Consider the following 11,544-nt stretch of genomic DNA (forward strand, 5'->3'; position numbering starts at 1 on the left):
ACCTACGCATATTCGTTATACTCCACATCTGACCTACCCCAGGTCCGCAATACTACAGTTCCACTTCCGACCTACTAGCTCATGGTTTTACAGCTGTAAGTTGGACATGTGGCCGCAGGGTGTTCCACGAAATATGACAGTTGGTAAGCAGTTTTAAATGTCTTCTTCCTTAATTTAATAAGTTGTTTGATCGATGCTTTATCGTTTGCACTATAAATGTCCGATTAAACTAACGTACTTTTGCACTAAAGTCAGCTGATCAGTTACACTTGTGGCCGCAGCGCCGGGCCCCCTAGCCTGTCCTAGCCGCGGCGCTCGGCCCCCTAGCCTAGCTGTCCTAGCCGCAGTGCTCGGCCCAGAAATTGTCTTAACAACCTAACCCTCAAATAAAACGTTAGTCCGAATGAACGAGAGCGAATTTACGTTAGTCCGCGATCAATCATTAATGTGCAAACGATACGTGACACCTTGATATCAACTCGAGAATCAATAAAATATATGGCATTCATAAAATAGTAAATTTGATTTCAAAGTAAAACAGATTTGAGTAAAAGAATTTTTTAACGAAATGAACTAGGACTTTAATTTATAATTGTAGCATATGGAAGAAGATTGCAAAACTATTCACCAAAGCTGTCATATTTCGTGGGACACCCTGTAAGTGTGGAATGCTTAAAAATTGACATTGATATGAATTCCGGTAATTGTCTCAAAACCAGGATATGTTTCGAAAACGCGACATGAGCTGAAATGGACAATGAAATCAAGAATCATCAAAAACTAATTCTAAAACCAATTTATAGTTTAAAATTGACATTCCTTTATAAAAAGCTGGTTTTTTGGTATGCAACAATTTTCATTTCAATCCTCTTCTTTTCTCTTCTACAATCCTCTTCTTTTCTCTTCTACAATCCTCTTCTTTTCTCTCCTACAATCCTCTTCTTTTCTCTTCTATACAATCCTCTTCTTTTCTCTTCTACAATCTTCATCTTTTCTCCTCTAAAATCCTCTACTTTTCTCTTCTACAATCCTCTTCTTTTCTCTTCTACAATACTCTTCTTTTCTCTTCTACAATCCTCTTCTTTTCTCTTCTACAATCCTCTTCTTTTCTCTTCTACAATCCTCTTCTTTTTTTCTACAATCCACTTCTTTTCCCTCCTACAATCCTCTTCTTTTCTCTTCTACAATCCTCTTCTTTTCTCTTCTACAATCCTTTTCTTTTCTCTTCTACAATCCTCTTCTTTTCTCTTCTACAATCCTCTTCTTTTCTCTTCTACAATCTTCTTCTTTTCTCTTCTACAATCCTCTTCTTTTCTCTTCTAAAATCCTCTTCTTTTCTTTTCTACAATCCTCTTCTTTTTTCTTCTACAATCCTCTTTTTTCTCTCCTACAATCCCAATTCCAGGTCTTCAATCTCATTACTTGAAACAAAAGAAAACATAGAATATTCTTTCTAATTTATTCTCTTCTCTCTAATCCTAACTTTCCATCCTTCTAATATACAAGGATGAAGAACTTTTTCTTTTTCTCTCTAATCCTAGTTTTCCATTCTTGTAATGTTCTGTCTTCAACTCCTCTCTCTAATCCTAGTTCTCCATTCCTGTAATATTCTTTCTTCTACTCTCCTCTCTAATCCTAGTTCTCCATCCTAATAATATTCTTTCTTCTACTCTCCTCTCTCTAATCCTAGTTCTCCATCCTAATAATATTCTTTCTTCTTCTCTCCTCTCTCGAATCCTAGTTCTCCATCCTTGTAATATTTTTTCTTCTACTCCTTTCTAATCCTAGTTCTAAAACATGAAAAGTAAAGTTTTGAAGATAATTGAATAATTATGAATTTCAAAAGTTCTTTAGATTTTCATGTTTTACAGGTCACCCTGTACAAAAAAAATTCAAAAATTTAATTGAATATCATTTTTTCATGAGTACAATCAAGTTTTGTTATGACAAGATCCTTCTAAAACAACTTCACTAATAGTTAATGGTCTCGTCACTAATGGGTTAAATCTCTCAATAAAATATGATGATCCAGGGTCTCTGCAATCACTATAGTCCTAAAAGCTCCAACCTTTTAAAATATGATAGTCCAGACTCCCTCCAGTTAGTATTAACTATATAAGATAAGATGTGAATCCATTATAAAATCAAGAATAGTGAACCTAGGGCAAATATTTAATCTATTTTCTTGTAATTCAATCTATTATGATAAATGAGAATGTAAGAGGAGCTACCACTACAAATTATAAACGGCTGAACACAAAACATATTACTAAGATAGATAAATCAGAGAGGATGGAATGAAAGATGGATGGTTTTATTTACAGTGTGACTTTTAGATTATAAACGATCTCAAAGGTTTGTATTTGTGTCAGGGGATAGGTTGGTTATGCATTGGGCAATTGCATGCAGTTATTGTACAAACTCAATCATTCTCATTTTAAAAAATAACTTTGAAAAATTAAAAAACAGACCTTGCCACAAACGCGATCTCGTAGACCTTTGAAATGTGCAAAATATGAATTCTATTGGATCATATAGTCTACGTTTTAAACGTACTTGTCTGTTTGCCTGTTCATGGAAAAGCCTTGGAGCTGATCGGATCCAACATTATTGTGGGGATTTCAAAAATGAAAAAGACAGCAATAAATGAAAAAAAAATTAAGAGCCTAAGATATTTTTCTTTTAAAAATGGGCTAAATTTTAAAAGAAATTTTTCAAAATATTTCGAAAGCTGAATTAAAGGGTGAGATGAGGCGTGGGGGCGGGACCCTTGTCAAAAATTAAGTATTTTTAGGAATTGTCTCCTTCCATCTAATTGCATCTTTTCACACTGGGACTTCCATGCCTGTCACAAGTTGAGGAAACCCGCCATGTTTTATTACAATCTTTCAACTTAAAATGATTCACCAAAGTTTGAAAGAAAAAATACCGGTTTATTTTAGATATTCATTATACGACACAATTGAGAGAGAGTTAGGATCTGCGGAACAAATTGTGGAATTTGAGGAATTTTGACAAAAAATATATTGAAGCGAAGGATTAATTTTTGAGATGGAGAGGCTTAGAATCCATGATATACATTTTTTACAACCAACAGAACGGAAAGCTTTGGTTACAACGTTTTTAATTCAAAATTCAAGAAAGAATGTTTTCCTAGTCCATGAAAGCCTGTGGCCAAAATACTATACTAATAAAACCCCGCATTCTTTATCTTAAATCATGTTTTGAGCGATAAAGTAAACCGAAGATTATGAATGGTTAATTTGGTAATTTGGAAATATACGGATTAAACCTCACTGTCAAAGGAATTGATTTCCCCCTTTAAGTTCTAACTCCTATATCTTCGTAACTAAATCTGGGTATTTAAATCTTTAACTTAAAGAAACTGAGTTTTTGCCGAAACTAACATGTTCTAATTCCTGTACCTTTGCAACCTGATTGTACAAACCTTTAATCTTTCAAACAAAATTCATAGTTTGAAATATCAAGGGATAAAAAATTTGAGTATGTGACAAAGGCTATTTCCTTTGATCTGTCAAAATTAAAGATTTTCGCCGGCATCAGGTTACAAAGATATAAAGATCATGAACAAAGAGTTTGAGGTTAGTAATCTGTTCCTTTGATAGAAACAACAACAAGAAAGATCCACACACAACATAGTTTCAGTAGAAGTAAATATTTCCATTGAAGGATTCATAACTCTGATTGGATAATGAGATAGATAGAAAGATAGTTGTTACAGCCAAACTATTTCTATTGGTTCAGAATAGACATCAAACACTAAACCCTGATTGGATCAGAAGCTAATGGACTCGGCATACAGGACACTTTCAACCATATCTTCACATTTCTTCAAAAATATCTTTTAAATCCCTACGAATAAATGTCCCCTCCAATATATCTCATTTTAACCCATATACATTTATCTCTTTTCATGCTTTTAAATGTATATCTTTAATTCCGACTGGGAATATTTTCATTTCTCTGGATCTATCTCTACACATTATGTGGTTATATATATATATCTCTTATTAGAAATGTGTTTTGTTTTGTTTATATATTGTTACTGAAATTTTATATTTCTGAAATACCTATCATTCAAGGGAATTATTTTGTATGTTTTTAGAATATGCCCTTAAGTTGTTTCAATGCCCTCCAGATATATTTACACTTTACTTTGGTTAGACCAGGGAATAAGAATAAAGGGAATGGAAATGGCGCTGGTCTGGCATGAGAAAGCTAGTCTCACTGCTTTGCAGACGAGTTCGTTATCACACACGGGCACTCTTTTGGTACAGACACACAACATGACTACAATGAAGAAAATTGAAGAACAATGTCGTCAATTATGTTTAAGCTTGAATAACGAGTAGTTTATTGTAAATTTTAATCAAACCATATTCTTTGAAATGAAAATTTTGCTTTTAGTGTTGACGTAAATATATAAATAATATATTACATATGTATTAAACTTATTTTTAAGTAAACAATTAAAAATAAACAATATGTACCCCCTAAACTGTACAAATACCGAGATCCTTATGTACCGTATATACCTACAGTACACGCCTTCGGTTCGTTTTTACTTACACACACTCTTTTGGTACGGACACACATACATAACGTTTAGACCCCTGGGTAAGACACTTAAAATGTACAGTGTACAGTGATACTGTACAGTGCGTAGAGACTGTACACTGGTACAGTACATGAAGTATACTGGATTGATGACGGATATCCTGATTAAATGTTTAGCATGATGTTGCCTGAAGGTATATATTGAAAACAAGGCAATCTCGTGAGTCTTTCATAAACCAGGATACCTCAAATATGCACATATCAATCAATTAATCATTCTAGGATGTATTTTATCAGATGATTGATTAGTTACTCTTTTCGTTCTGACATTTTCAAGTCCTTCAAAAAGAATCCATACTTTTTAAAAACAGTATCCATGCCGTTTTAAATTGTCCAGTTTTTTTCACACAGTATATTTATAACTCTATGATAGTAATCATACTATCAAGCCGTAAAAGTAGATCATCAGGTATATTTGATCATTTTTATACTGCTAAAACAGTATTCATACAGTGCAAACAATAGCCATTACTGTTCAAACGGTTTCCCTACCGTTAAAACAGTACTCAGACTATTCCAAAAGTATCCAGACTGTTCAAGCGGTATCCATACTGTTTAAAGTTTATCCTGTTCAAACATTATTAATTATATATTTTAAAAACATTATCCTGTTTACAGTATTAATTATGTATGTTAAAAACATTATCCAGTTAAAACTGTATTAATTATGTATGTTAAAAACATTATCCTGTTCAAACAGTATTAATTATGTATGTTAAAAGTATTATCCTGTTCAAACAGTATTAATTATATATGTTAAAAACTTTATCCTGTTCAAACAGTATTAATTATGTATGTTAAAAACATTATCCTGTTCAAACAGTATTAATTATGTATGTTAAAAACATTATCCTGTTCAAACAGTATTAATTATGTATGTTAAAAGTATTATCCTGTTCAAACAGTATTAATTATATATGTTAAAAACTTTATCCTGTTCAAACAGTATTAATTATGTATGTTAAAAACATTATCCTGTTCAAACAGTATTAATTATATATGTTAAAAACATTATCCTGTTCAAACAGTATTAATTATGTATGTTAAAAACATTATCCTGTTCAAACAGTATTAATTGTATATGTAAAAACATTATCCTGTTCAAACAGTATTAATTATATATGTAAAAACATTATCCAGTTCGAACAGTATTAATTATGTATGTTAAAAACATTATCCAGTTCGAACAGTATTAATTATGTATATGTAAAAACATTATCCAGTTCTAACAGTATTAATTATGTATGTTAAAAACATTATCCAGTTCGAACAGTATTAATTATGTATGTTAAAAACATTATCCTGTTCAAACAGTATTAATTATGTATGTTAAAAACATTATCCTGTTCAAACTGTATTAATTATGTATGTTAAAAACATTATTCTGTTCAAACAGTATTAATTATATGTGTTAAAAACATTATCCAGTTCAAACATTATCAATGCCGTTTTCCCTTCCGATAAAAATTAACTTGTTAATTTTGATTTACAACAGCTTGATATCACAGTTTGCGTTGAAATTTCTAATTTTCATTTCTTCCTTGAATCATTCTTGTTAATTTAATTGACCACAGGAACATTAACGTCTAGAAGCAGATGTATCTGTGTAATGTAATACATATTTAAAGGAACTGTCTAGAAGCAGTGTATCTGTGTAATGTAGTACATATTTAAAGGAACTGTCTAGAAGCAGTGTATCTGTGTAATGTAGTACATATTTAAAGGAACTGTCTAGAAGCAGTGTATCTGTGTAATGTAGTACATATTTAAAGGAACTGTCTAGAAGCAGTGTATCTGTGTAATGTAGTACATATTTAAAGGAACTGTCTAGAAGCAGTGTATCTGTGTAATGTAGTACATATTTAAAGGAACTGTCTAGAAGCAGATATATTTGTGTAATGTTATACATACTTAAAGGAACTGTCTAGAAGCAGATGTATCTGTGTAATGTAATACATATTTAAAGGAACTGTCTAGAAGCAGATGTATCTGTGTAATGTAATACATATTTAAAGGGACTGTCTAGAAGCAGATGTATCTGTGTAATGTAATACATATTTAAAGGGGCTGTCTAGAAGCAGATGTATCTGTGTGATGTAATACATATTTAAAGGGACTGTCTAGAAGCAGATGTATCTGTGTGATGTAATACATATTTAAAGGGACTGTCTAGCTTTGAAGGATGATGAATTGTTAATCGCGCGTACAATCCACTCTATGAATGAAGGGTCTCAATTAGATTTAGGTCTACTGCCTTTTTAGGCTTTAACTAAACCAGAAGTGAAAATATTTTACAATAAATTCATCCTGTCAAAATATTTTTAACCTGATCAAGAGAATTCAACTTAATTCAAAGCAAAATAAATCACTGTGAAAATCTCGTATCTGATATCTTGCATTCCAAGTGACCCCCTCTCCCCACCCCATCGACCAACTAAGGAATTGAGTCTTTGTCACTTAAACTCAGATTTTCTAATCCCAAGATCTTTGCAACACAATGTCGTATTATGAGTTCTGTTAGATCAAATAATTTAGGTTCGAAATATTAAAGGTTTACACGATCAGGTTGGAATTAGAAAATTTGAGTTTGTTTCTTTGGTAATTTCTTCCTTTTCACCATTGAAATATAAAAATAAGGTTTTTCTAAAATATTTTCCTATGTTCTAATAAAATTTCTTTACGCATATCATTGGCGAGCTTGATGTCCTAACATAATCTAACCCAAAGGAGCAGTAGCGTGCAAAATGAGATGGCGGAAGGGGGGGGGGTAATGTTGTATTTTAGGAATGAGTCTTCTCAAAATAGTTCATTACCCCGCCCCCCCTTTCCGCCATCTTTCTTTCGCTAACTACTCTAAAATATTAGTTTTTGAGCATTTTCCAGTGAAAAAATGTTGGACTAAAATTTGTTTAATAATTGGATCCTATTAAAAAATTGGTTTACTTTACTTACTGAATATATTACGGTTAATTTTAGATGTGAGGAGGGTTTTTCTCTTTTGAGACCCCCCCCCTGCACCCCAAACCTNCTGCAGACTATGTTTACCCCTCAATATCCTTCTCTGTGTTTCCCCCTCCCCTGCAGACTATGTTTACCCCTCAATATCCTTCTCTGTGTTTCCCCCTCCCCTGCAGACTATGTTTACCCCTCAATATCCTTCTCTGTGTTTCCCCCTCCCCTGCAGACTATGTTTACCCCTCAATATCCTTCTCTGTGTTTCCCCCTCCCCTGCAGACTATGTTTACCCCTCAATATCCTTCTCTGTGTTTCCCCCTCCCCTGCAGACTATGTTTACCCCTCAATATCCTTCTCTGTGTTTCCCCCTCCCCTGCAGACTATGTTTACCCCTCAATATCCTTCTCTGTGTTTCCCCCTCCCTGCAGACTATGTTTACCCCTCAATAACCTTCTCCCCTCTCAAATTAAACTTCCTTATCCTACTCTCTACTTCAATCTACCCTTCCCCCACCCTCAAGCACTTTATTACAATCTTATCTGAATCCATCCTGCAGCTCTCCACTGTTCTCTGTCCAACTAAAGTTTTACTCGTAGAACTGTAGAACAGTTTCAAGAACTCTCCTCCTCTCGGTGTGTTGGTTGATTTAACTTGTGTGAAAAACATGGTTTTGTTGTTTAGTCACGAGATGTCAACAAACATCAATTTTTTGTCTATGCAGGAGGAGGATATTCATGTTTACTTTCTATAATCATCAAAAACAACGAGAAACGGAAAAATCTTCCAATAGAAGTAGAAGTAGTAGTGGAAGTTTGAAAATTTATTGCAGTTAATTTTTCAACTTTAAACCGAAAGCCTTTTATTGTTATCAATCCAACGTTTTAAAACCGTTTCATGAAACTTGATTATTCATATGATTAGTACAGTGGTTTTTCTCTAAAATTTTTCATTTAATTGATTTCCAAACTTAATTAAGTTTTAAGAAACGTGGATTTCTTATTATGCCCCTTTCGGGGAATCTTCATCTTGTAGTGTGGGGGGGGGGGTTTAGATAATAAAAAATATTTGAACCAGTTAAAATTCTAATAAATCTCTGTGTAAGTTAACAAAAGTAAGAAATATTAAACTTTTCAGCAAATTAGTTAAATATTTCTCACTCGCTGACCACGATAGATAACAAAGCAGTATTATTGGGATAAACAATAAAAAACATCAAGCTCATTAAATCTTTCCAAAAGAAAATAATCATTAAAAAGAAAAAAATAGGTTTAAAATTTGGCCCAAATTACCCTGAACAGATTTCGTGTCCCTAGTTTATCAGATCTAATAATATCTTGAAAGGACTGATTCTCATCTCTTGGTCTGCATTATGGTGCGGGGTATGTTTGCAGACATTGCTTTCTGCAGTAAACAGGGTCTATATACTGATTCTCATCTCTTGGTCTGCATTATGGTACGGGGTATGTTTGCAGACATTGCTTTCTGCAGTAAACAGGGTCTATATACAAAAAAGCAAGTCATTGAAACACTCAAATATTTTTAGTATCCAGAAAATGAATGAAAATGTGATTCACAATATGAATAAGATTTCCTCTAACTTGATGTAAAGTTTAAAGGATTTGTTGGAAATCATTGTTTAAATTCCTGATATTTTCTGGGAGAACCCTCGCTCATAGAACCATGCAGTACTAAACCATTCCTTCTGATCTGTAGATTAGATTGTGTTTTTATTCCAGTTGATCATATTATTCCAGGGAAGCCAGGAATTCTTTAACTAAAGGAGGGAGTTCTGGGAATTAAAAGACTTGCCGTGTGTAATACCTAAAGGTAAGGAACAGGTTTAGAATTATATGATTGAAACTCTAATATTTGGTTAGACCATGTTGGAATTACACGCGTTTAGGATTATCTTTCTCCCCCCCCCCCCTCTTCATTATAGAAAGGTCATTTGGAAGTTAATCCGTAGTGGCATCCCTTCGTACCCCCCCCCTCATATGTTTATCATAGACCTTTTATTAGAGTGAGGGGAGGGGGGACTGGCACGACTCGTCGCGGAAATTTGAAGAAATTGTGAAGACGGTCGCCGCCCGCTCCAACCTATGGTTTCAAACTTTACTTCAGTTCAGTTTAGTTAGTCAGTAGTTGACAGGACACGGAGAGGATAAGACGTGGATAGGATCAATCAAATCTCAACCATGCTGAAACATTGCTCTCAGAGCTGTGTTGATGTTTCGAGACGATCTCTCCGACACAATTCCTTCACCTTGGATTCCAGATTGGGTGGGTCCGCGGAGATGTTGGATGAGATGAGCAGTTTGGATGAAGAACGTGAATATCGAAGTTATTGTGCTTCTAATACAAACAGTTTCTCTGGTCTTGTGACTCTTCCAAGAAATAGAACCAAACCTGTCTCCGAGAGCTGTATGAGTTTACCAAACTTCTCCAGTGTTTCAGCCATCAAAGTTTATGCTCAATGTTTGAGACCTCATCTTGCATATAAAACAGTGATAATAACTCGTCATACGACCTCAAGGCAGGTTGTTCTCGGCCTCCTCAGCAGGTTCAGGATGAAACACAGAGATCCTCGACTCTTTTATCTCACTATGGAGGTTAATATAGGAGAAGAGAAGAGTAGAACTATATCCCTGGAGGATAGCTCTTGTATAGCCGACCTCATAACCTGTAACCCGTGGGGTACCTCGAGGTTCAGATTGAAGGCCAGACAAGGAGGTCTGGTCAAAATATACGATGGAGAAGTGAGAGCGGACTCTGTATACAAATCTATAATCGTGTCTCAGGTTACAACTGTGAAGGATACCATCAATATCCTAGAGAACTGCTACGCATCAAAACCTGGGACGGAGCTAAAGTTACACGAGTTCGACCCTCAGAACGGAGCAACAAGACTTCTCTCAGGGTCGGAGAAGCCCCTGGAAGTCCAAGATGAATGGGGTAAAGATACCAGCAAAGTTTTTCAATTAAAACGCACCGAGGAAGTTAAATATCCCTGTGATCCTGTGATACAACCAATGTTTTCCCGAAGTTTAGTCAGAAATAGTATTCTCCGTCAGTCTATTAGAAAGAAACAATTTTTTAAATCCATGATATCTGATAGATTAGATCTAGACCTGGACGGGAAAAATCTCTTCTCCTTGAGCAGGTTCAGCTTGTCAGATCAGATAATAAGTGAGAGCGTAGAGGACTCCGAGGAGGGTGGAAGTAGTGACCTGGAGAACCAAAGTGAAGGAGATTTAAACTGTTCAACCTCCGGAGTATCATCTCTATCTTGCTCCTCTCTAGATAGTCTAGAGCAGCGGAATATAAACAGCTTCTTTACGTGAAGCTTTAAACTGGATCAAAATTGTCATAAATAAAGTATATAAACATTTATTCTATCCTAGATAAAATAAAAGTTTTCATTTGTAATCTTAATTGTTCATCATAATTAGTGGATGTGAATTACAAACAGTCTACTATAGATAAATATAAGATGCTTCTAGAATATTCTCAGTTTGCATAATTAGTCTTGACACTTTAGAATTCTAATGATCTGAACCTTCTTTATCTAATTAGGTTGGAGGGTTAAAGGCAATTAAGCGAGAATAGCTTAGTTGGTTTGTAAGGTTAGTTAGTTTAGTTAGAATAGATGAGATAGCTTTGCAAGGTTAGCTAATTCAGTAAGAATAGATTTTTTGGGGCTTTTTATTGTTAAATGTTAGCAAGTTTAGTTTGAATATTGAGGCTGGCTATTTATTTGCTAGTTTAGTAGGAATAGAGTTTTGGTTGGTAAGAAGGAATTTGTAAAGTCAGAAGTTTGGTTTGGATGACAAGATTGTTAAGTTATGTATGGTTAGTGAGTTTTGTTAGAATTAATATGTTTTCTTTTGTTTTTTAGAAGAGAAGTTGCCTAGTTTAGTTAGAATAGCTCCGTTGTCTTTTTTGCTAGCTAGG

General features: G+C 34.2%; 1 protein-coding gene across 1 annotated transcript; it reads left to right on the plus strand.

Annotated features, from left to right (window-relative positions):
* The first annotated feature begins 9,680 nt into the window (after nt 1–9,680).
* Nucleotides 9,681–11,019, plus strand: LOC111701964 (uncharacterized). Its single transcript, XM_023473470.1, has one exon. It carries the CDS (start codon nt 9,789–9,791, stop codon nt 10,932–10,934), a length of 1,146 nt encoding a protein of 381 aa, XP_023329238.1. The 5' UTR covers nt 9,681–9,788; the 3' UTR covers nt 10,935–11,019.
* Nucleotides 11,020–11,544: the final 525 nt, after the last annotated feature.

This window comes from Eurytemora carolleeae, unplaced genomic scaffold (assembly GCF_000591075.1).
Source record: "Eurytemora carolleeae unplaced genomic scaffold, Eaff_2.0 scaffold289, whole genome shotgun sequence".
NCBI classification, from domain to species: domain Eukaryota; kingdom Metazoa; phylum Arthropoda; class Copepoda; order Calanoida; family Temoridae; genus Eurytemora; species Eurytemora carolleeae.

What these genes read in the sequence shown, in the direction of transcription:
- LOC111701964 (XM_023473470.1), top strand. Translation starts at nt 9,789, where the DNA reads ATGCTGAAACATTGCTCTCAGAGCTGTGTTGATGTTTCGAGACGATCT.